We start from the raw sequence: 25,263 nt of genomic DNA on the forward strand, positions 1-25,263 counted from the left end.
CAATAGTCGGTAAAAGGAGGACAAGGGTGAATTCTTTTTTTTTTTTTTTTTTCAAGGGTGAATTCTTAAGACCTGGCTGCCTTGCAGGTTTTCTACCAAAATTCACTGTTGGGATTTTCTCCTGTATGGAGCTCTAATTACTGCCCCAGTGTTCTAAAGCTTACTTATCAGCGCCAGAGACAGAAATGTGCCTAAGTTCAGGGACAGAAAGGCAAAGATGAGAAATTCATTCAACAAATAGGATAGGCACTTTTCATGTGCCAGGAACTTTTCAACATGCTGGGGACGCAACTCCTCATGGAGTTTACATTCTTTCCTATCCTACCAGAACTTGAGGAACAGAAGATGAAATCTCACTTTGCCTCACAGAAAATGAACAGTAAAAATCTAACAACAGCAACAAAATGAACATAAAGGAAAAAAAGGAAAGTCATTTTAGATGGTTTAAACTTTATGCCTGCTCAAACAGTAGGTGAAATAAAACAAGTTTTAAAGAAAGAAAAGACTCCTAACACTGAGCCCTCTTTAACCACATGCCAAAGCCCCACCCTCCTCAAAGCCCTTCCTTTGTTTGGGGGCAGGTGGCAACCCCCACTCTTTCTGGAGTGTATTTTCATCCTCTAAAGGTTCCTGCTCCAGGTTATCAAGCCAATCCTGTCCTCCTGCACATTTCATGGCTATTCAACGATGAATGCCACAAATTTCAAGCAGGAAACTGGGAAGGAGGCTAAGCAACTTGACTCTTCTTGTGCCTGGCAAGTCAGCACCCCAACTGGTAAAGAAAGGCTATGCCTTCGGGACAGAGGCTCCCGCCTGGATCTCTAAGCAAATCAGTTTCACCCACACAAACTGGAAGAATGGGAACATAGGAAAAAGGGTGGAATAGCAATGTCTAACGAGAGTGAACCACACAGCTTCCCTGAACACAAACATCCCAAATTGAAGCATTATGGAAAATACCAACTTCTAGGGCAAAAGAGCTCTGCTGTTAGGATAATTTTCCAAAAGCAGTATTTTTAGAATGGAGAAATTGCCGAGGTCTTTGGAATCTGAATTCTGATGACTAAATCTCCATCTCTCCAGGGTATAAGATGTGAAAACTTTTAAAAAAAGAAAGATTCCCGGTCAAGTCTCTCAGCCTGCTTTCCCCCACTTCCTAAAGCCCACAGACCAATCTAGACAAGTTCCTAACTGGACCATGAAACACTTCCCAGGGAGCTAGAATGTATAAATACTTGACTTCAACTTGCTGGAAGAATGACCAGAGGGAAGAGGAGATAGGTACCAGGGAAATAAAGACCAAATCAGACTGCCAGAAATAACCAAGGCCTTAACACAAGCCTGGGCCACAGGATATGACTGCAGTGGCTTCAAAGGGCCTAGGGACCAAGACACTGCCCTGGAAGGGGTGAAGGCCCAGCCATGCACTAGAGGAAAGAGCTGTTAGAGTTAGATGGCCTTCTCCCTGCTTACTCCTTGCCTTTCTTTGTGAAGAAGGGAAGAAGACACTGTAGTACACAAGATTGCTTGGGAAAATGAATTATTCTAATAAAACTTTATTTTTTCAAACACAGCCACAGAGGCAGGACCTCATGTTTAACACACACAGACTTATGGATTTTTTTTTAATATAAAACAAAGTTTACGAAAAATTTTTTTTCCACTTTTTGTATTTGTAATCCCATTAGCACAGGGACTTTGGCAGCAGGTGGGAGTGAAGGGCAGCTGGAGCTGCCACTGGGCAGTCACCGGGCACAGGAGGAGAGCACCAGCCTGGGAGTGGCTTCACTCACACACGCAGGAATACTCACCTACTGGTCAGCCACACCACACACACAACACAGATGCAGATGTCTACCCAGCGTCAACCACAGCCCTGTAAAGGTGTGCTCCACTCTGGGTAAGCCCAATAGGTGAAAATCCAAATAGTTAAAACAGCTAAAGTAGAGGGAGGTTGCTTGCTTTACAAAAGAAGCAATCACACAGGCTGCTTTTAAATGGTCAGCAGTCCAAATGCATCGCAAAATAGCATTTGGCTTACACAGAACTGTTGGAACAGATCCACTGTGTAAAGCAAAATGAACCACTTCTTAAAAAGGCCTGTCCCAGGGTCATGGGCGCTTAGATTGGGAAGCAAGATGACAGTTTCAACTAACTTAACTTTCCAGATCTTACAGTGATAGAATTCAAATAGACTATCTGTAGACCCTCTCCCCTAAGGATCGCACCCCTAGGGCTTTGGGGAAGCCAGAGTAGAGGCAGAATTACTGCCCTTACTTCTTCAGCTTGGAGCTTGCAGAGACCGCACTGGCCTTGCCAGTGGCCTACTGGAAGCTGGCATGGCCAATATGCAGCAGAGAGCCCAGGGATAAAGATGCCCCAGGAGAAAAAGAAGCTGGCATCAGGGAAATTATGGCCTAAAGAAGGAGAAGAGCCAAGGGAGGGATGAAACCAAGGATGGGCACCTCCTGGGCTCACAGATTCCCTGGATTCTCCAGAGAGCCTCTCTCAGGCCTCTACAGACCTGGGAGCTCACTGGTAATACATGGTAACAAGCAGAGGAGGAAAGCCCCGGAAGGGTAGAACCTCTAGAGCCAGAGGCTCAAGAAGAAATGGCCACCTCCTCTGGAGTGGAAGTGAGGAGACTGCAGGCTTGGTGACACTCCTATCTGACATGTGGGAAACCAAGATAATGACAGGTTCAATTCCAGGAGGAAGAAAACATGTGGACTTTGGTCTTCTTCCCAAACATGAGGAACTGGATCCTAAGACACCCTGGAGATCGATGAGAATGCCCTTCCTCCAATAAACAGGAAGGGCAGGTCCAATTCAGTTGTGCATGGTCTAACCAAAGCTGGACAAAGCCTCACAAGCTACTTGGCAGCCACATCAGTACCAAGGGTCCGGCAGCCGTTAAACCCATCATTGCAGCCACCGGGACCTGCTGCCCCGGCTCAAGTTACGGGTGAGAAACAAAAAAAAAAAAAAAAAAAAAAAAAAGGAAATTCAACCCAACAACAACAACAAACTCCCAGCTGCTTCTCGTAGCCTTTGCTTTACACATCCTCAGCCAACCCTCACTGAGCCCCAACCTCCCTGATGTCTCTCAGGTCCAATTAGAGGCAAATAAACATTTCCTGGCAGGAATGGAAGACAAGCAAACTGGTAAAAGCTGACATCCTCTTCCTCTTTCTCAAGCAAGTCAGAAAAAAGGTTAGACCTGGATCTTCTAACAACAGGTTTCCTACAGTCTGCTTCCAAAGGGCAGTGCTGGGATGAGCTTACCCATGCTTACTTGACAAAGTAAGTCAACTTGACTGCCAATTCTGCTGCAGGTGGGCCTCAAATGATAAGGACCAATACAGAGCCTCCCCTCCATGTTCTTGACCTTTGAAATTCAGTAAGGGGGAAAACATCCCATCAATAGAGAGGGAAAGAGAAAGATGGACCCCTCTAACTCTGCCTCAGTTGCTGACATGCACTTACATCTACTTAAGAGACAAAGGCTGTATACAGCCTAGGCAATCTGATGAGGAAAAAAGGCCAGCTCAGAATCAATGTAAAGAGCCTTCTCCAATCCTAATAGTAGATCTGTCTAGGGGAGGGGATGGGCCTAAGAAAAAGACCATTAGCTGAGGTCACAGCTCTTAAAGACCCTGCCATACCCCAAAAGAGAATCCTCTGCAGAGCCAGTGGTGCTTATGGATTATAAGCCTGGTTCCAGAGCTACTTAGAAAAAAAGAAAAACTTGGTGCTATCCTCTTGACTCCTTGAGTAAGCCTGCTGTCCTGTGAAAATTCAAGATCCTGGGGGTATCATGATGCTCTGCTGTTAAGGAGCAACTGCCTTCCTTCCCTAAGGCTACGCAAACACACCTTTCCCCAAGTATACTCCCATGCACGCACACACTCTCACACAATTTCTCCGAGGAGGCTGAATGAACCCCCCACCCTGGCCAAACTCTAAGACACAAGTGCCCTTTGAAGCAAAGGGGCTAGTGAAATTCCCCGAGCTGGGGTCAGCAGACCCCTTCCTTCCCTGCCCACTGCTTTCTCGGTGGCAGGGATACTCACACTCAGGGCCGCCATGGGAAGGGTCTGCTCTGGGGCTGTCCCTCCCGCCACCAGCTCCGTTAATCTTGTCCCGGCCAGTCTCTTGGCATGGTCGAGCTTCCTGGAGCAAGAAGATTTCCGGCTGCCCTGAGTCGGAGCCCTCCACTCACCCCCATTCCCAGGCTGGGCCCCTGGCCTTGGGGCCTCGACACTTGTTAGTAGCCAGAGAGAGTCAGTCTGTGTGGCCCCAGGAAGTAGCCTCTCAGTTTTAGTTCTCCTCAATTAGATTCAAGTCCAGGTCCCCAAAGTCCTGCTGGCACAGTGTCCGCTTGCTCAGTGCCTGCCGCCCCCACCGCACGGCCCCCTCCTCCTCCTCTTCGCTTTCACTCAGCACCTGGGAGGAACCCCCAACGGGGCTGCAGGAAGCAGAGAGGTGCGGGGGGCTACAGGCCATGAACCACGGTGGAGAGATGCTGCTGCCTTCCCGGGCTGCTTCTTGGAGACAGAGACCTCCTGAGTATGGTTTCTGTCAAACAAACAACAAAGTTAAGAATGCAAAAAAAAAAAAAAAAAAAAAAAAAGATACCAACTTCCACAGAACCCTGGCCCAAGCTGGATTTCCAAGTGTCCTTCCTGGTTACCCTCGCAGGCAGGAGTTGTAGGCTTAAGGGTGAAGTATGTGAACTCCCAGAAAACATTTGGAAAATTTTTAATTTTTCCAAAATCTTTGAGGAAATAGCTCATAGTTTCTATCACATTCAAGATTAGGATCTCATTTATAAGCTTCATGTGGGCAGAATATTTTCTGGATGTTCTACAATACTGTGAGTGCCTAGTCACAACCTGGTACATGGCAGGTATTCAGTAACATTTGCTGACTCGTTGGAGGAATGACACGATGAATAAGCAGGTAGATTCTCAAAAGAGGTTTGTGACCCAGGAGACTAGAAGGAAGAATATGAAGAATCGGCAAGTGCATACAAGAGCCGTATTCACACTGGGAAGTCAAAACGTGTTTGCTGTACATGAATGATGCAGCAACCCATTCTGCGAAGCCCTCACAGACCCAGGGGAAGCTGTGAAGGGCAAATGGCAAACGAGCCCTGAGGTCAAGGAGGGGCAGGGCACTGATGATGGGACTTGTATTGCTTATGCATCCTCAGAGTGGAAGGAAATTGCCCTTAGCGGAACAATTGGGAATCCCTGTTGGAAGATTTAACATGGGTCTCATCTCAATTTCTTTAGAACCCCCAGGCCCAAGGAGTGACACAGGACATGAGACCTTGAGTACTAAATTGGGTATAGTCCTGGGCAACTAGGACAGTAAATCACCCTGGTGAAAGCTCAGTCAGTTAACGTTCAACTCTTGATCTGAGCTCAGGTCTTGACCTTAGGGTCCTGAGTTCAAGCCCTGTGTTGCCTATTCAAACTTAAAAATTTTTTTTAAATTAGAAAGGAACCTGCCAGTTGTACATGGAGCTCGAGGATGGCTCTCAGTGAAAATGGAAGTCTCCCTCCTCCCAACCAAGCTTCCCTAGTTCTGCTGGTCCCACCTGATTCATCTTGTCAAAGTCCAAAGAAGGCCGCAGCCGCCGGGGGTCCTCCTCATGGCGCCGCTTGACTCCAGCTTTGCGGGCATCCAGATCACAGGGCTGTGAGCGGCTTCGGGGAAGATTGCGGAGGCCTCGAGGTCGCCAGGGCAGCTCTGGGGAGGATGCAGGGGAGCTCCGGGCAGAGGGCAAGAAGCGGCTTGCCTGAGGGCCCAGGCTGGGTGACAGGGAGAAGCGGCGCTGGGGTGGGCAAGGTGATAGGGACTCAGCATCACTCTCCCAGGAGCCACTTTGGGGGGAGGTGGCACAGGGTCGAGAGGAATCTTGGGCCAGGGCCAGGCTGAAGAAAGGGGGACTGTAGGGTCTGTGGGCTGGGGCACATTGAGAAGAGGCACTGGGAGCTTGGAGGAACCTGAGGCTGGAGACCCGCTTTGGGGGGCTCTGGTGAGGCACCTGCGGCCCACCCCCTCCACCACTGCCCCGGTGCTTGATGGGAGTCCACAGCTTGGAGGGGGCGGGCCGCCACACCGGCTGCCAGCGAGACAGGTCCACGGGCACTGAGAGTGAGCGGCAGTGCCTCTTGGATGGAGGGGCAGGGGGCACAGGAAGCTTCTCTGGGTCTGGGGGCTCAGGGCTTAGGACTTGGGAGAGGGGCTGCTCCTGTGGGGAACTTCCTGGGCTGGGTGGTCTGAGGTGCAGGCTCAAGCCTGAGGGGTGGTAGCTGAGGTTGAGGCTGTCCTGGAACTCGGCACAGGAACAGTGGGGCAGGCCCCTCCAGGAAGCACCTTCTGGAAAGCATTCATAGTAAAAAACAGTATTAATGATAGCATTTTTTTTTTTTAAGATTTCATTTATTTATTCATGACAAACACAGAGAGATAGAGAGGCAGAGACACAGGCAGAGGGAGAAGCAGGCTCCCTGTGGGAAGTCTGATGCTGGACTTGATCCCGGGACCCCGGTATCACAACCTGAGCCGAAGGCAGATGCTCAACCGCTGAGCCACCCAGGCATCCCCCTTTTTTTTTTTTTAAAGATTCATAGCTATTTTTTTTTAAGATTTTATTTATTTATTCATGAAAGACACAGACACAGAGGAGAGAGAGAGGCAGAAACACAGGCAGAGGGAGAAGCAGGCTCCATGCAGGGAGCCTGATGTGGGACTCGATCCCAGGACTCCAGGATCACGCCCTGGGCCAAACTAAACCACTGAGCCACCCAGGGATTCCCCATAGCTAGCTATTTTTAAGGGCTCACTATGTGCCCCACAACATAATGAACACTTTATGTGATGTTCCTCAAAAACTCATAAGGTAGGTACTATTATCCTCATTTCACAGATGACAGAGGTCCAGTAACTTATCCAAAGTCATATAGAAATGAAATGACCAGGGCACGTAGATGGCTCAGTGGTTGAACGTTTGCCTTCGGCTCAGATCGTGATCCTGGGGTCCTGGATTGAGTCCCACATCGGGCTCCCTGCATGGAGTCCGCTTCTCCTCTGCCTGTGTCTCTGCCTCTGTGTGTCTCTCATGAATAAATAAAATCTTAAAAAAAAAAAAAGAAAAAGAAAAGAAAAAAAGGAATGAAATGGCCAAAGGAAGATTCAAACTCAGGTTTGTCTGATGCTAAGGGTAAGGCTCTTCACCACTAGATGATACTGCCTTCATTCTGAGAAGCCAGCTGAAATTCAAAAGTGTCCTATACTGCTTGTCACTCCCTCTCAAAGGTAGATGAATTCAGAGAAGCAAATGCATGTGTGCCCTGCTCTTTCCTATCTCCACCTAACCCTACTCTGCTCCCCTACCCACTAACCCCTCAAGTTGGGAAAGCAGGCCCATGCTCTTCTTCCTTGGTCTCTCCCCTTCCAAAATAGGAGTTAGGGCTGTCAAGGAGTAAGAGGTAATCAAGCATGTAAAAGATCATTTTTATTCCTCAAGAGTGTAAACAGGGTAGGGAAGGCCTTTGACGGTAGAACCTGTGATTGGGAGACCTTCAGACTATCCATGTTCCTTTGTGTCTGGCCACCCACAAAGAAATACTGAAATTAACACACTGACATGCAGAGATCTTCTAGCTCTATTATAGTTAAGTTAAAAAAAAAAGCACAAATAATATATATAGTATGCAACCTTTTACAGAAATAAAAAAAAACACACTATGTTTGCTTCTATTTCTATTAAAAAACTCTAGCTGGATAGACAAAGTAATAACAAGAGCTGCTTTTAGGGAGGTGGTGGGAGATGGATGGAGAAAGGAAACTTTTCTCACTATAAACTTTTTATTATTTCAAAAAAAATTTTTTTTTAATTTCAAAAATTTTGAACTACATGAACGTACTACTTATTTTTTTAAAAAATCAGATTATGGGAGGAGACAAAAATATATAAACAAATAAATAAAATCAGATTATAAAAGTCCTATCAAGGCTTGAGTAAGAGCCAACTAAACAAGTAACTCCCGTGCTGGGGTGGTAAAATGGAGACAAGTGTCAACCTTAGCAGGTGACCCCAGCAAGAAAGCCGTGGAGGTAGGCTGGCTAGCCAGGGTCACTGGAAACCAGCGCCACTGGAAACCAGCGCAAGAAAAATGAGGATGGAGGTATGTACACGCGTGAGCACATATGCGCACACACATGTACACGCACACACACAGATGTCTTACCAGACACAAGCTGGAAGGGGTTCCCACAGCCGGAGAGGTCTGCATGATCAGGCAGGGGCTAAGGGAAAGATAACACCCATAATGAGTCAGGCTCAGGACACAGATTTCCAGGAAGCCCTCCACGGCTCACCCCTGGAGTCTATGGGTTATAGGAACGGGAGGAACTCCTAGTGATCTCTTCTCCTTGTCTTCCCAAAGTTAGTGAGTAAAATAATCCACATCTCCCAACATCTCAAACCCTTCACCCCAGTTTTGGTGTCCCTTCTCTACCAGTGGAAAAGTACCTGCCCCCTTCCTTTTGGGCTGGGTTTGAGCCTTTACTGGGCTCTTCCAGTACAAGTACAATGACTCATATGACACAGGACATGGGTAGAGTAGTAGCAACAAACAGCCTCAGAAAAAAGGGGGAGGGGGTTGTAGAGAAGCAGGAAGACTGGTCTTTTACCAGACTGATGCTGAAGCGTGTGCATTTCAGCTCATCCAGAGTCTGTTTCTGTAGCTGCTCAGTGATCAGGGTTATCATGATTCTCCCCAGGATCTGACTTGCACACTTTGGAGCAAATGATGGATGTCTTCCCTGTCGTTCTTCCAGACCTCACTCGTGGGCCGTCTTCTGCCACTGCAGCACCATCCTAGCACCATTGGGACTTCCCTCTCCAGTCATGCCTGCTGAGTCTGCCAATTACAGAGGGACCAGCCCCAAGTGATATTAGAGATGTACCTGGCCCAAAGGTAGAAAATGCATGGCACACATACCACAGCATCCCTATGCCAGGCCTCTGGCAGACATCATTAATTGATCACAGCTCTTTCCTACTAAGCCTAAACACAGCCTTGGAAACATCCTGAACTTGACACTTTAGTTAACCAGTAAGACGAACTAGAGTAAGCAAGCAAGTTGAGACCTAATTGCCACCCCTAACCTGGTTCATGCTGGGCTTTGCCTACCCAGAGTACCAGCACCACTTAAAAAAACAGCTCAAGTGGGAGAGGGATATCCAAAAGGTTACTTTCATCCTGATTCCCCCAATACTTTATCTTCCAATCAGAAACAGAGAGGTAACCATTTCCCTAAACTACATTAAAAGGAACAGGGAACAGCAAGAACTGGTTGTAGGAATGACTTTCTGCTTCAGATCAGAGTAAACAAGGTTTTATGCTCTCCCTAAGCTTCAGTGTTTGATATATTATTGTTTTCCAACAGATACTGTTAATATTCTCTCTAAAAGGGTTAAGAAGATAGAGAAATGGTACCAGGATTTTTCCAATTACATTTCAACTCTATACATGTTAAAAACACCAACTCTATGACTTCATTCAACTAAGTTTTTAGCCTGATCTTACTCAAAGACCACGGATTCAATTAATCAAGGCTCCTTCCCATGGTCAAGTTCAGTATAAGCAAACTAATTCCATCATAGAACAGGCTTCAAGCCCACACAATTGCCTGAGGGGCCTTGCTCAATGGAGGAGGGGAGGATAACCTAGTGTTTCCATATGGTTCCGCCTATTCCCAGAAATGACCAGCAGGCAGACAGCTCATCAGAAGGTGTATGTAGCATTCTCCAGTAGATATAACAAACATTCAAGAAATCTACGTCTTGTGCTAATTTGCTGGGACAGTTCTGGGAAATCACTGGAGTTTTCTTGGCCTTAGTTAACCTACATGTAAAATGGGCAGAGAAAATGTCTTAATCTATCGTGGGTACAATATAACATGAAATATCAAAGTGTAAAAAGCATACCATCTAACCTGCACAAATCAGGAGTCCACATAGACTGTTTCTCAAACTCTCCTGTTCGTTGCTCTACACAGCCTAAGAATGCCACATGTGATAATATCATTAATCTGAAGAGGACAATTGGGTTTATCTATTTGGCTGGATGCTAACCTCCCTCACCTGAACACCCAGGGAAGCCCCAAACAGCTCTTCTGTGACCTTGGAGGTAGAGTACTTTCTACTTTTGCAAAAAGAGGGAATCATCTCTACCCCATTCCACCTTGGAGAGAAGTAAGTAAAGAAAAGCAAAGAACTATGTGTTGATGTATCTGCAGTTTTTTGGAAGCTGTGGGAGAAATCAACCATCATTACAGTTAACTATCATTTTCATGCATAATTATTATTACCACCCTCAACGAAGTTCTAGCTTCCTGAGAGCTCCCTTCAGCGGCTTCCCCTATGATCTTGTGGGAAAAGCTAAAGCTTATATCACATTGCTCTTGGTTTCTTAACTCTGCCCCCAAAAGATCAACTAGAGAGGGACCCTAACTGCAGGCTTTTACCCCAGAGATCCCAGGCCTCAGGCTCACGAGCCATGAAGAGCAGGGAGTGAAGCAAAGTCTTTCAAGCTTTTCATGAGGCATTTGGCCAAACAGCAAACTCCCAGTCCTCTCTGGGATCAAGTGAAGAGAGTGATTTTGTGTTTTTCTGCATTTTAATTGTTGGGATGTGGCCACACACGGCGGTAATTGGAACAATGCAACTACCACCACGCAACTGATACTCTCAGCCTGAGTTTTCTAAAACAGGCCAGGCTGAGAGGGGGAACAGAACGGAAGCCATAAGGAATCAAACCAGGACACAAAAGAAGGCAAACCAGCTCCGCGAGGGGCCTCCTCTTTCTCAGGCAGGCATAGAAAAAAGTGTAAGAAACCCTCTCTTGCCGCCTTCCTTCCCCCTTCCATTTTGTGTATCTGAGGGGCAGAGACAGCCCTGAATGTTCACTAAACAAGTTAAAACTTCTCAGCTTAACAACTGGCACAGGGCTCAGCCCTTTACAGAGCAGCAGGCCGCTAGGCCCTCCCTACGACCCCACCAGGCCCAACTCTCAATCCAGGCTTTCCCTCCACCATCAGCCCCCTAAAATAAAGACTGGACCCCTACCCCATCTACTATTGGATGGTAGTAACCCCTGACGTTGGGGTTTCAGGGATGCTAAGGTTGTGCTGAAACCTGGAGAACCCAGGATCAAATCAAGCCAAGAGGGAGGAGAGTCACAAATCCCCTGGGGACCCTCCCCCCAGGTCCCAGCCCCACACCTCTGGGGGACACTAAAGAAAAACATGAGGGAGGCAGGGAGGTGCATGAACAGGTAAGTGGGGAACTGACTGCTCTTCCTCCATATGGCTCTGGCGGGGATAGGGGTGACAAGTGGGGAGCACCCCTCCCCCCACCCCGATGAAGAAGCAAAAGGCTAGGCCCCCCTCCAGTCTTCAACCTCTCCCTCGGTTGCCCTGCCTGTCCCCGCGGGGTGGGGCATGGGGCGTCCGCTAGCCCCTAGGGGGGCACCAGGGCTCGCTCAGGGGGGGCTGTCTTTCGCCTCTTCCCAATCAGCTTCCATCATCTGGCCGCGGGAGGCGAACTCAGGACGCAGGAGATGGAAAGGGTCTGGGACTTAGCACTCCGCCAACCCCTCCCCCACCGGGTCCCGTGCTCTCCCCGCGGAGGCGTCCAGAGAGGCCGTGCCGCGCGCGCCGCCGGGCTGGGGGAAGGGAAAGAGGGAAGGAGGGAGGGACAGTCGAGGTGCCCGCCCCGAGGCCCCAGCGCCACCTGCCCTCGCCACCTACCGCGGCTCCTCCAGCTCCCTGGGCCGCGGCCGGAGCAGCTCTGAGCGCTCCGTTCGCCCCACGGTGCCCTTAAAAGGCGCCGGCGCGAACCAACGGACCCCGAAGGAGAGTGGGGGAATCGCTCTGGTTCGCAGAATCGCCCTGAACCGCCCGGGGAGGCTCGAACCCCGCGTCGCTTCTCTCCCAAAACCTTTTTTGGAAAGTGCTGTCGGGAATGAGCCAAGCTCTTTGATTTAGGGATGAAGTGGCTTCTTCACTATCGAGTCACCCCCTCCAAAATATTGCTGAAGGTGGACGGACCCAGTTGGCGGCACATCTCCAAACCCGCGGGGGAGACCGTGTCGGACGAAGGTAAACAAAGCGATTCTCCTCGCCCTCCATTCCAACATTGGCCCTAGAACAGCCCCCTACCCGGTTCGGGCCGCGCAAGAGAAATAGCCAGAGTTCCTCTTACCTGCTCTCTCCTCCCGCCCTCTACGGGCACCTCTCAGAAGGAATCCCCCTTCCGCCAGCAGAGGACCGGCCCGCGGCGTGAAGGCTTCTGGGAAATGTAGTCCAAGAGCCGATCAGGGCCTGCTCTGAGTCCCGGGAGCCCCTCTTCCAGCTGCCGGATACCCTCCAACCTTATAAACCCAGGACTTGTAACGGTTGCGGGGCCGTTCCCAATTGATTCTGTAATTAGCCCTCACCCAAAACACTTTGTAAAGCTGAAGAGGGCCCAGGGCTGCTCACTCCTCCTCCTTCCTCTACGCACCCCCACCCCCCAGCAGGATGAGGTAATGGGGTTGTGATTATGACATCATAGGCGGTTCAGTTGCTTGCGGGGGTGGGCGGGGGAGGGGGGAGTATGGTGGTTACAGCTGGACCACTTTCCTTAAGACAGAAAGGGAGGGAGGAAGGAAACTGGCAGCTGGGTAAAAGATGTTGATAGCTTTGTATTTCCTCTTCAGGAAGAGGATGCCACCCTTTATTAAATTTCCACCACTACCACCACCTCCCACCTCAGCCAAAGTTTAAGTCTTTTTTGAGAAGACTGAATGTAGACGTTAGTAGGGAGGAGGTTGGGGAACAGCTAAATGGTTACTGGCTCTTATGTAAATTTGAGGCTCAGCTGTCAAAGAAGGTTTAGAAAAGCAGGCAGAAATGGGAAAAGAAGTTTTAAACAATGCCTTCGTGTTGTGATCTCTTTGTAGGGCAGTTTTAGATTTTTTTTTTAATCCATTGGGAAGTAGCAGTAATGCAAGTAATCTTTACTGTTACACTTAGCAACACATCCCTTGAAAGACATATGCTTTCTCTAAATATTTTGTGCCTCATTCAAATCTGGGACAGGTAGGTAACTGTGATCAGCTAGAAAGTAGAACCAGTGGTGATCTTCCTCATAGAGCCAGGGAAAGGAGTAGGCAGGAGCTACCAAGTCTGCAAACTGAAAAAGAAGAGTAGAGGCAGAGTGAGCTACTTATGAAGAAAATGGGGGTGGAAGAAAGATGCACTGCACATTTCCTTGCACATTTCTCCTTGGCAAAAGAGGGGACGGGGCCATGAAGTGGAGAGACATAGTTTCCAATAATTGCTGTTGTGGAGCACTTATTATGTGCCAGGCACTGTGCTACATACTTTAATATGTTTTCTTATTTTTTGCTTAGAATCATCAAATGAGACAAATCTCCCTATTTGACAGTTGAAATGGTTGGAGAAATGAAGTGATTGTCCATGTGGTGGACAAAGGTAATATTATAAAGCAGTCCTGAGGCTCTAAAGCCCTTGGTCTTCATTCCACTTGGTAATCCTTGTTTTTATTATCAACCATACTTTATTAAAGTTCAGTGACGGAGAATAAGAAGTAAAGTTAGCATTGGCTCATTTGCAAAATATTGAAATAAAAGGAGACATTAAAAAAACCATATCAGGTTTCAAGGCCTCAATTCCAAGAAATATACTCCTTTCATCAAGTATAAAATAACCCCCAATGCAGCCCAATTTCCCACCATTGTTAACTACAATTAAATGTCCTTATGCCACCTTTAGTTCTTAGATATTTTAATTCATGTCCTATTTTTTCTTGCTGCCCAATTTTTCTTCTTTTGTTCTTCGACTACTGCCTTGAACCCCATCCTAATTGTTACCTCGTGGGCCATACCCTACTCTAACCCTGCTCCAATGGGTTTTAGAAAAGGATACTACCTGGGCTCCCTTCTGGTCTTCATCCAGATTCACTGATGGTTCCAGGGCCTGGAACCAGTCATCCAGGAGGTCATCCGTAGGTGTGGAACCCATTGGCTCTAAGAGATGCTCCATTCCCTGGCTGGGAAGGTGGCAGAGTCAGAGGAATATGCACCTCTTTCAGACTATCCCTTTTCAGCCAGAAAAAGCTAAACCTCTGCAAAGTGAGGAGAGGTAGGGCTCAGTCCACCACTCCTAACAAGGAACCAAGAATAATACACACACCCCTCGGACCTCCTGCCTTTCGGGGGCTGGCTGGGGGGATCCCAGGAATGCAGGGCTCTTCTCCACTGCCTGATCTGGGCATCCCAGGAGCGGCGGCTGTACCTCCTCTTCTTGTTTGGTGTTTGAGGGTGAAGTCCTGGCTGTCGCTTTGCCCTGGTGATGACAAATAAGTGTCAGACTCAGGCCAAAATAAAGGGGCACAGTGCATTGTTTATCACAGTGAATTCAGAGATTCATTAGGGATTTCCTGAGAGTAAGGTAAGACCAGTGTCCTCAATTCAATGGGAAAAAAAATAAGTCTTCAGATGGGATTAAGCACTGAACTTTCTAAATTTCTAATATTCTTCTAAGAAAGGTAATTTAGATAAACTCACTCCCCCAGAAATCAAGATAGATATAAGATGGTATCTGACATCCCTTTAAAATACATACTATCAAAAATAAATAAATAAAATAAAATAAAATAAAATAAAATAAAATACATACTGCCGGGCAGCTTGGGTGGCTCAGCGGTGTACTGCCACCTTCAGCTCAGGGAATGATCCTGGAGACCCGGGATCGAACCCACGTCGGGCTCCCTGCATGGAGCCTGCTTTTCTCTCTGCCTCTCTCTCTCTGTCTCTGTCTCTCTCAGACATTTTATTTTAAAATAAAATCTTTAAAAAAATAAAATACATACTACCCTTTAATACATTTAGTTTGTGTGTATGCATGGAAACTTACATATAATTAGGTTGTAATTAGCGAAGTCAGCTAAAGGTATGAGGTAATGGTTAGAAAGAAAAAACTTCATAGCAAACATGAATAGAACTCTAACAACTCTCAGGGCTCAAGTATGATTTGTTCCATTAAAAAAATCTTGAAAATTTATTTTTGGGGCTACATTTTAGGAGAATTAGTTGTAGTAATGATAGAACTTTGTGAGAGCACTCAGATTCTAGTATCATTCCGTCATCCTACATTGAAACAAACGGCTTGGCTGACACTTTTGTTGTGACCACCCACAACTGCACTCACTTGGGGACCTGCTGCAGGAAACACTGGTAACCAGGTGTGCGCTTGCCATAATCTATCTGTTTTTGCCGCCGCTGTAGAACAGTTTCATCTGTCTCTTCCTCCCACCTGTGGGGGAAGTATACAGTGGCCCCATGAAGTATGATTAGGGTTATCAAAGCAGAAATCAATTCATCCCATACTCCTTTAACCCCCAGTCTGATTTTCAAACTCACCTGGAATGGCAGGGCTCTGTGCTGACGCCCACACTCACCATCTCAATCCCAGAGAATAAAGACTCTTCACACACTTTCTTTCTGGGGAAGCAGATTCTACAGATGAAAAGAGTATTAGGATAAAACCTGGCTGACTACACTGTACCACCACCAAGATGTGGACACCAGTAAAGGTTGTATGCCGGACTTAACTGTTTTTCAAAGACAAAGGTGTTTTTTTTTTTTTTTCTGATTTGTTTCTCAGACTGGTCTGCAAGCCATCAGCATGAGTAACCCCTGGGAGCCTGGAGAATTCCTAGGCCCCGCTCTCGACTTATTGGATCATAATTTTGGGGCCTGCATTTTAAAAAGCTTCTGGGCTATTTTGATCATTTTTTTTATTACAGAAAATTTCAAAAATACAGAGAAGAACACAGTATAATGTTTTGCTACTCAAAGTGTGGTCCCAGGACCAGCTGCATCAGCATCAGCATCAGCTGCAAGCTTATTAGAAGTGCAGAATCTTGGGCTCCAACCCAGACCTATTGAATCAGAACCTGCATTTTAACAAGATCCCCAGATGATTAGTATGCATTTTAAACTTTGAGAGTAATAATATAATGGATCGCCACTCACCCATCACGTAATACTCATGGCAAACCTTGTTTCATCTATACCCACCACTACTCCCACTGGATGATTCAAATCTTCAATATTAACAACTATTGAAAAAATTATTGAGGGTCATCTGGCTTAGCTAAGTCGGAAATCCATGGGATTCTTGATCTTGGGATCCTGAGTTTGAGCCCCACATTGGGTGTAGAGATTACAAAAGTAAATAAACTTTGGGGGGGGGGAAGGAATAATTCTTTAATATCACCTCATCAGTGTTCAAATTTCCATAAACGACCGGTTTGCGATTCTTTAGTCTGTAATAAGGATTACGCCAAGAGATGGTTCAATCCCCCCGCTTTCCTTTAAAAGATATTTCCTTTATCCTACAAAACCTAGCGTCTAATAGATGCGCTCTACAAGAACACAGAACAAGGAAAGCTCTTGCAAGGGGCCAGTGCTGCTCGACGTAAGCACACACACCTGTCTTGGCTCAACATCTGCTACACCAGCGGAAAACGCTCCATCTCCGACCGAAGGCAAGCAAAACGGAGAGGAAAAGACCCACGTAACGACAGAAGAAAGAAGCAAGGAAAGAGAACCTTTTAAGACACCCTGCATCCAAACAAACCTCCTTAGGTAATATCCTAAAGAGTGATAATCGCTCTCGAAGTGCAGTTTAAATCTCCCGGGGTTGGAGGGGCAGAGGAAAGGGAGCACCCGAGCCCACGGTGGCGATTGGCTGGAGGGAGAACCAATGGTGTGCCAGGCATTCAGGGGGCGGGGCTTGCCCAGCTTGCTGGACGCTGGTGGGCCAATGGGCATCCTGCTCCGCCTACGGGGCGGGGCAAATTGTGCTCCTTCCAAAGCAAGCTCACGCCTGGTGACGTAGGGCCAAACGATTGGCTGTGGCGGTGGTGGCGTGCGCAGATTGGCTGGCGCAGCTTTGCGGGGAATGGGATAGGGTTACCGGGAAGGCGGAATGTTTGAACAGCCAGGCCCTGGGACTGTTGACTCTTCTCCGGAGGCCGCCGCTTTGGTCGTTTCCTGGGAGAAGCGCAAAGCCCGACTCCAGCCTCTTTTGTCTAGAAGCAGAATTGTAGGCTGGTTAATTCACTCCTTTCCTCAGGTTTCTTTTAATTCTGCTCAAGTGTTCGCTTGTGATTGATCTCCCAGGTGCGTTTGTCCTGAAGGTGAATCTCAGGGTCCAACCTGAGGTAAGCTCGGAGCTGTCTCCGCCGGGATCACGGAGACCCCAGCGTCCCCTTGGGGTCGGGGCGCCACAAACAGAACTCCAGGGGACCTAATGGTCTTTGTCGTGAGTGAAGAAACCTAAATTCCTTCCTTTCACGAGTCACGAGCTGTGTGGGCCCCGAACAAGTGAAAGCCCTCTTTTCATTCCTTTTTTAACGTCTTGGGTTTGGGGCGCCTGGCTAGGTCAGTCGATGGAACGTGGTACTGTTGATCCTTAGGTCGTGAGTTCGAGCCCCACCTTGGGTTGTAGTCCTTACTTTAAAAGAGTGGGTAGGGACGCCTGGTTGGCTCAGTGGTTGAGCGTCTGCCTTTGGCTCAGGGTGTGATCCTGGAGTCCTGGGATCGAGTCCCGCATCGGGCTCCGTGCAGGGAGCCTGCTTCTCCTCTCTCTGCCTGTGTCTCTGCCTCTCTCTGTGTGTGTCTCGTGAATAAATAAATAAAATCTTTTTAAAAAATTAAAAAAAAATAAAAGAGGGGGGAGGTGAGTGGCTCAGTGGTTGAGCATCTGCCTTCGACTCGGGTCCTGGCCCAGTGGTCCTGCGATCGAGTCCCGCATCGGGCTCCCCGCAGGGAGCCTGCTTCTCCCTCTGCCTTGCCTCTGTGTCTCTCATGAATAAATGAATAAATAAGTATTTTTTTAATGGAAAAAAGTATTTTTTTCTTTTTCTTTTCTTTCTTTTTTTATTTTTTTTAAATTTTTATTTATTTATGATAGTCACAAAGAGAGAGAGAGAGAGAGGCAGAGACACAGGCAGAGGGAGAAGCAGGTTCCATGCACCGGGAGCCTGACGTGGGATTCGATCCCGGGTCTCCAGGATCGCGCCCTGGGCCAAAGGCAAGCGCCAAACCGCTGCGCCACCCAGGGATCCCCCCCCCCCTTTTTTTAATGATTTTTAAAAGTTCAGGCTCCAAGGAAAAGGGCAAGCCGCTTGGGGTGCGTTTGATTTCACCTTCAGGTGGAGCTATGTGATTTATCACTTGAGATGCCCCTCCACTGCGAACCACTCGGCCTGTGCTGGGAAGGGTGTAGAAGGTGTGAAAACTGGACAGTCTGTGGGGTACCGATGTAGGTGACTTTCACCTCCTAGCTAATTTTTATTATTATTTTCCCCCCTTAGGATTGAGAGGCCATGTCTGCAGAATTTATTTCATCCATAGAACAGGAGGGCTGCCCCCGGTCAGGACCCAGTTTTAGATCCAGTCAGAGGAAGATGTTAAACCTGCTCCTGGAGAGAGACACTTCCTTTACCACCTGCCCAGACCTCCCTAGAACTCCAGTGAACAAACACTTTGGTGATTCTGCCAACCTAAGCGTTTTGTCTGGGTAAATTCACCTTTTCACACCTTATCGACTTTGCTTTTCTGAACAGTCTTTGTTTTTTTTGTTTTGTTTTGTTTTGTTGTTGTTTTTTTTAATTAACCCAGCTCAAAGATCAGGGGTGAAATTTTAAACCCTGCCCTTAACTAATTGTGTGACTCTTGAATCTCAGGTTTCTTTTCTATGACATAGAAATAATCTTTCCTATCTTACTAGGATCTTGTGAGAATCAAATGATCTGATGTCTGGGAGAAGTCTTTGAAAACTCTATATTGCATTATATGAGATGGTTGTTTTATTAATATTTATACTAGTGTTATTGTACTTTAAATTCTGGTCATGCCATGCTCTGACGCTTCAGCTAGCAAACAAACTTGGAGAGCTATAAACCTGAGAAGTACTAGAGACTCTAAAGAGAAATCAAATAAATCTGTGTGCTCACAGTGCACTGGGCAGAAGATGTGGGGTCAAGGCCAACTTCAGCCAATAATCTTTGGTTCTCAATTAAGAAAAAAATTACTGGGATCCCTGGGTGGCGCGGCGGTTCGGCGCCTGCCTTTGGCCCAGGGCGTGATCCTGGAGACCTGGGATCGAATCCCACGTCAGGCTCCCGGTGCATGGAGCCTGCTTCTCCCTCTGCCTGTGTCTCTGCCTCTCTCACTCTCTCTGTGTGACTATCATAAATAAAAATTAAAAAAAAAAAGAATTTAAAAAAAAAAAAGAAAAAAAGAAAAAAATTACTTGTCTCAGTATGTTGGTGAGGAGGAAATGGCGAATTATTGGAGTAGAGGAAAGTGGGAGATTTTTCTCAGCCTACTCTGAAATATTTACAAAAAGCAGCTAGATTTATTTGGACATTGTTCACATTGTGTGAATGACTATGGAGGGATGCTTCAAATTGAGAGGATAATGTGATCTTTGCCTCTTTTAAAAATTTTTTTTTGATCTTTGCCTTTTAAGGATATTACAATCTAATAGGAATCTTGATGTACTGTTATGTCTCAATAGAGGAACCCCCAAATGTTGCCTTGATCTTTCGAATCTTAGCAGTAGCGGAGAGATATCTGCCAATCAACTTACCACTTCTGCAGACCTTGATGAAACTGGTAAGGGGAATGGAGGTAAAAGCCTCAAGGGAAAGAACAACTTTTAAGGGAGATAACAGAGTAGTTGGATAGAGATGAAAGGTGCTAAAAGTTGGTAGAGTTCCCTGAAGCTGGAATTCTGTGAGTACCTAGTGGTGGATTTTTGAGAATGATAAGCCAAGAAGAGAAATGTACTATCATTAATAGGAGTTACTTTGCATTTGAAAAATTTAACAGGAGGGAATTTTTTGTTGACTGGTGGTGGGAATGAAAGTAGTAGTTAAAATGAGACGTTTCATGTCCTAGTCTAGTCTTAACAAAGGCAAAGAAGCAAACATAAATGTTAACTAAACCTTCTGTTTTTGTAGGGTCTGATCTCAAAAGGAGTAATTAGTCAACCATTTTAGTATTTGTTCTACTTTTAGATTTTCTGAGTGATAAGCGTTATTTTCTACTCATGAAAAAAAAAAACCTCTTTTGGTTAGGGTAGGGCACTGTTTCCCAGCATTTTTTTTTTCTTTGTGACACATGTAAATTCTTAAGTTACCATGAACTTGTACCTTGTACCATAAACTTAGTACCTATCAAGAGACTTTGTGTTCATAACATCAGCTTTTGAAATTAATATGGCTTACTGGTAATGAAGATAACCAGAAGAAAAGACAGGATGCATGGACAAGAATAACTCTTCATATTTTATTACAGGTCTCTTGGATTCTAAAGGACCTCAGGAAATACGTTTAGTTGGGATGTAAGTTCTTTTACTAAATGAACCCCATGCTAAAGCCTTTTTTAGCAGTGGCACAGGGTTTTTATACTATGCAGACTCTGGAACCTTTTGCTTTGAGTGTAAGTGGGCTTGAAGGCCTGGATCCTTCCCTTGAAAGGTTTTTTAAATTTCCTGGTCCTGGATCTAAATAATTCATTTTAACCATTATGTACAATCCATATTATTTTTAAAAATGAGGGATCCCTGGGTGGCGCAGCGGTTTGGAGCCTGCCTTTGGCCCAGGGCGCAATCCTGGAGACCCGGGATCGAATCCCACATCGGGCTCCCGGTGCATGGAGCCTGCTTCTCCCTCTGCCTGTGTCTCTGCCTCTCTCTCTCTCTCTCTCTCTCTCTCTGTGACTATCATAAATAAATAAAAAATAAATTTAAAAAAATAAATAAAAATAAAAATGAAAGAAAATGGTAAATTGTATTTAGGCATCAGCTCTTACCTGCATGTGAATAGTGCTATGTTAGAGCACTTAGGTTCCAGTGATTTACTATGTCACCAGCTGTGACTCTGAAGAGTTTCTTTAACTTCACTGGAACTCAGTTTCTTTATTTGTAATGCATAACAATGGAGATAATACTAGTACTTCTTAACTACCTGGGCTTATTTGTAAAGTTTACATTTGACTGTTTTAATTTTTAATTTTTTTATTTTTTTTTAAGATTTTATTTATTTATTCAAGAGAGACATACAGACAGGCAGAGGGAGAAGCAGGCTAAACTACTGAGCCGCCCAGGCTGCCCTGTTTTAATCTTTTTAGAACTTTATCCTTCCATGTGTAGGTGAATTGGCTGCCACTATAGTGCCCTAGTGGAAGCATTCCATGACTTTTAAATTAATTATTTATTTATTTATTTATTTATTTATTTATTTATTTATTTATTTATTTATTTAAGATTTTATCTTTAGGGCCAGCCCGGGTGGCTCAGCGGTTTAGCACTGCCTTCAGCCCAGGGCCTGATCCTGGAGACCCAGGATTGAGTCCATGTCAGGCTCCCTGCATGGAACCTGCTTCTCCCTCTGCCTGTGTCTCTGCCCCTCTCTCTTTCTCTGTTGTCTCTCATGAATAAATAAATAAAATCTTTTTTTAAAAAATAAAGATTTTATCTTTAAAATTTATTTATTATTTTTTATAAGATTTATTTATTTATTCATGAGAAACATAGGCTGAGAGAGAGAGAGGCAGAGAAACAGGCAGAGGGAGAAGCAGGCTCCTCACAGGGAGCGCAATGTGGGACTCGATCCTGGATCCCAGGATCATGACCTGAGTGAGCCAAAGGCAGGTGCCCAACTGCTGAGCCACCCAGGCATCCCAAAATTTTTTTTATTATTTTTTTTAAAGATTTTATTTATTTATTCATGAGAGATACAACAAGAGACAGAGACATAGGCCGAGATCATGGGACTTGATCCCAGGACCCCAGGATCATGACCTGAGCCAAAGGCAGATGCTTGAGTGGCTGAGTCTGCCTTTGACTTAAGGTGTGATCCCAGAATCCAGGATAGAGTCCCATATTGGCCTCCCTGCGAGCAGCCTGCTTCTCCATCTGCCTATGTCTCTGCCTCTTTCTCTGTGTCTCTCATGAATAAATAAATAAATTTTTAAAAAAAAAAGATTTTATTTACTTATTCATGAGAGACACAGAGAGGCAGAGAGGAGAAGCAGGCTCCATGCAAAGAACTCAATATGGGACTCAATCCCGGGACTCTAGGATCACATCCTGAGCTGAAGGCAGATGCTCAACCGCTGAGCCACCCAACGGTCCAAAACATTTTTTTTATATTTAAGGCATCTTTACATCTAACGTGGGGCTTGAACTCAGAATTCCGAGATCAAGAGTTACATGCTCTAGTGACAGCCAGCCAGGTACCCCTCCATGACTATTTTTAATAGTACATGTGAAAATTTCATTTTGGATTGCTTGTAGTTTCTTTGGCTCATTTAAGATGTCCTAGCCCATGTAGACTGGATAAAATCCTGGCAGAAAGGATAGTATTTCATAAAAAATAAATATTAGGGGATCCCTGGGTGGCTCAGCGGTTTAGCGCCTGCCTTTGGCCCAGAGTGCGATCCTGGAGTCCCGGGATCGAGTCCCATGTCGGGCTCCCGGCATGGAGCCTGCTTCTCCTTCCTCCTGTGTCTCTGCCTCTCTCTCTCTCTCTCTCTCTCTCTCTCTCTCTCTGTCTATCATAAATAAATAAATCTTTAAAAAAAAATTAGCTCCCAGTAGCCAATGCTGAAAAATTAGTCAATTGTGACTGTAACATGTAGAACAAACTCATCATCTTTGATGCATATCTGTTTGTATGATTATGCATGTGAAATGAGTGCCTTATTCCCAGGATGTCACTCAACATTTTCATACTTACCACAGAAGTAGAGACACATTGTTACTGAAAGAGACCCATCGACTAGGGGTTCCCAGCATGGAAAAAGGAAAAGTTGGGATGCCTCAAGCCACTGATGAATAACTGAATAGTATTTGGTGTTAACTGCACAGCTTTTTTTTTGGTCTACAGGAGTCATCACCAGCACCTTATAAAATGCAGCCCAGTGAGTAGCACCTCTTTCTTGGGTTTGGGTTTGTTTCTCAGTTGGGAGACAGAAGCTTTCCAGCTCACCTGTGGCTCTTGGATGCTGGATTTTCTCAGAAAACATTCTCTTGTAGGCACAACTGTTTTGTAGCACTCCAAATGCTTTGGATCATGGCAAGAGAAAGAAAGATGCAATATGTCGCTCATCTGCAAAGAAAGAAAATGTGAGTGTTAAACGGAAACCTATAAACATTAGCACTTTTCTTGCTGTGAGGGCAGCAACTCATCAGTATCATTATGAGAGCCTAGGACCCTATGTGTCAGTGCTGCAAACAAGCAAACTGCAACACTATAGACAAAAAATTCTTTATGGTTTGTTTTTTCAGGACTTGACCCTAGAACATAAACCTAGCTGCAAGTCTTCCACAGCGGGTCATCATTATTACCCATGTTCAGTTGATTGATTTAAGGACAAAAATCTCTGTTACTGTAGTTTGGGAATTTAGAACTATTTAAACAGATAAAGGTAATGTACATAAGTTGTTCACATACTCTTTGAATGGCTTTATGCATAGGTCTACTTTATTTTTATTTCTCCCTTAGTCCAGCTTATTAGCCCATATTCTGAGAAAGCCATGGGCCTTTTTGTGTGAGCCTCAGGCCTTCTATCAGTTCTTTTTTTTTTTTTTTAAGATTTGTTTATTTTATTTTATTTTTTTTAAGATTTTATTTATTTATTCAAGAGAGACACACACAGGGAGAGAGAGGCAGAGACACAGGCAGAAGGAGAAGCAGGCTCCATGCAGGGAGCCCAACATGGGACTCAATCCCGGGTCTCCAGGATCAGGCCCTGGGCTGAAGGCGGCGCTAAACCACTGAGCCACCCGGTTGCCCAAGATTTGTTTATTTTTAAAAATATTTTATTTATTTGAGAGAAAAAGTGAGAGAGAGCATGAGCTAGGGAAGAAGCTAAGAGAGGGAGAAGCAGACTCCCTGCTGAGCAGGGAGAACAACATGGGGCTTGAACCCAGGATCCTGAGATCATGACCTGAGTTGAAGGCAGATGCTTAACCGACTGAGCCACCCAGGTGCCCATATTTATTTATTTGACAGAGAGAGAGCACACCTGAATGAGTACAAGGGAAGGGGCAGAGGGAAAGGGACAGAATCCACAAGCTGACTCCTGCTGAGTACAGAGCCTGAGGCAGGGTTGATCCCATGACCCTGAGATCTTGACCTAAGCTGAAACCTAGAGTCAGATGTTTACCCACTGAGTTTCCCAGGTGCCCTCCCCACCATCAGTTCTAAGTTTAACTGGGCTCTACAGCATTACCTAATCACCAAGATAATTGTCTAAATCATCCCTTCAACTAGCCATCTTTTTCTTTTCCCTGCTTCCCATCCTTTCCCCCATGTCAATGTATATAAAAGATAGCTGCTGTTCTTTCCTCACATTGACTAAGTTATACCCATGTTTTTGACTGTTCTACTCCGCTTTTTCTAGATGATTTGATACTGTCCTTCTGATGACTTTTTAAAAATCTCAACATCCCCTCCCCGCTCAGGCTCCCCTCTTCTCCCTTCCTTTGGCTTGTGATTGTAAAATTAGTATCCTCCAAAGCAAATCTAAATATCATACGTCAAATTCAAACCATAATTTGTATCATCAGGATATAGGATCAACTTTGATTACTCTTAATGTGTTTTGTGAGGGTTATTCATGGCTTCTCCTGATGAAATGTGTTTGGCAGGGCTTGCTGACACTTGTCTTCCTCCAGACAAAGTAGTTTTTCTTGTGCAGGAGAACAACACTTTGAAGTCCTTGGGGTGGGCACCTGGGAGCCTTAAGTTTCGAAAGACACCAGGGGGGCCTTACATGTCTCCGCTTTCTCTCCCGGTGAGTCACTGAACATCCTCATCAAGGGTCTGCTAAGGTGTTGTGGATTATAGGATGCCAGATCGCATTTACAACCCTTTGAATTTTTCTAGGCTTGCTTGGGTGAGAAAAGGGATTGGAGAAATAACTCTAGAAAAGGGAGGAGACACATCCTCTGATCTTTTTATTGTTTAAATTTAAGGAGGAAAAAAAATTTTTAGGCCTTTTACATATTTTCTTTTATTCTTTATGTAGCTACCTCCCCTCCCAATTTTTTTTAAAGATTTTATTTATTTATTCATGAGAGACACTGAGA

At 45.7% G+C, this 25,263-nt stretch overlaps 2 protein-coding genes across 5 annotated transcripts in view; one reads left to right on the forward strand and one right to left on the reverse strand.

Annotated features, from left to right (window-relative positions):
* Nucleotides 1-1,527: 1,527 nt before the first annotated feature.
* FAM53C (family with sequence similarity 53 member C) lies at nt 1,528-11,896 on the reverse strand. The gene is made up of 5 exons (XM_055302363.1): nt 11,833-11,896; nt 8,710-8,939; nt 8,265-8,322; nt 5,606-6,390; nt 1,528-4,578 (listed from the first exon to the last, which is right to left on the reverse strand). The coding sequence occupies exons 2-5, from the start codon at nt 8,785-8,787 to the stop codon at nt 4,321-4,323; spliced, it is 1,179 nt and encodes a 392-aa protein (XP_055158338.1). The 5' UTR covers nt 8,788-8,939; nt 11,833-11,896; the 3' UTR covers nt 1,528-4,320.
* A 1,631-nt stretch (nt 11,897-13,527) lies between these two features.
* Nucleotides 13,528-25,263, forward strand: part of CDC25C (cell division cycle 25C) — a 35,575-nt gene continuing 23,839 nt past the window's right edge. The window contains exons 1-9 of one of the 4 annotated variants that reach the window (XM_055302359.1): nt 13,528-13,560; nt 16,500-16,739; nt 17,277-17,317; nt 18,473-18,678; nt 19,681-19,778; nt 20,463-20,508; nt 23,057-23,090; nt 23,206-23,295; nt 24,873-24,968. In XM_055302359.1, the coding sequence (XP_055158334.1) occupies nt 18,485-18,678; nt 19,681-19,778; nt 20,463-20,508; nt 23,057-23,090; nt 23,206-23,295; nt 24,873-24,968 (558 nt within the window). In that variant the 5' untranslated portion in view covers nt 13,528-13,560; nt 16,500-16,739; nt 17,277-17,317; nt 18,473-18,484. Of the gene's footprint in view, nt 13,561-16,499; nt 16,740-17,107; nt 17,318-18,472; nt 18,679-19,680; nt 19,779-20,462; nt 20,509-23,056; nt 23,091-23,205; nt 23,296-24,872; nt 24,969-25,263 lie in introns of those variants that run through there. The other 3 variants (XM_055302362.1, XM_055302360.1, XM_055302361.1) reach the window with 3 other exon arrangements.

Source organism: Nyctereutes procyonoides, unplaced genomic scaffold (assembly GCF_905146905.1).
Source record: "Nyctereutes procyonoides isolate TBG_1078 unplaced genomic scaffold, NYPRO_anot_genome, whole genome shotgun sequence".
Taxonomy (NCBI): Eukaryota; Metazoa; Chordata; class Mammalia; order Carnivora; family Canidae; genus Nyctereutes; species Nyctereutes procyonoides.

Excerpts from the sequence above, each read along its gene's own strand:
- FAM53C (XM_055302363.1), bottom strand. The coding sequence starts at position 8,787 with ATGATAACCCTGATCACTGAGCAGCTACAGAAACAGACTCTGGATGAG. Across the intron at positions 6,391-8,264 it reads CCCCTTCCAGCTTGTGTCTG|AAGGTGCTTCCTGGAGGGGC; the intron begins GTAAGACATCTG and ends AATGCTTTCCAG. Across the intron at positions 4,579-5,605 it reads ACTTTGACAAGATGAATCAG|AAACCATACTCAGGAGGTCT; the intron begins GTGGGACCAGCA and ends TTTGTTTGACAG.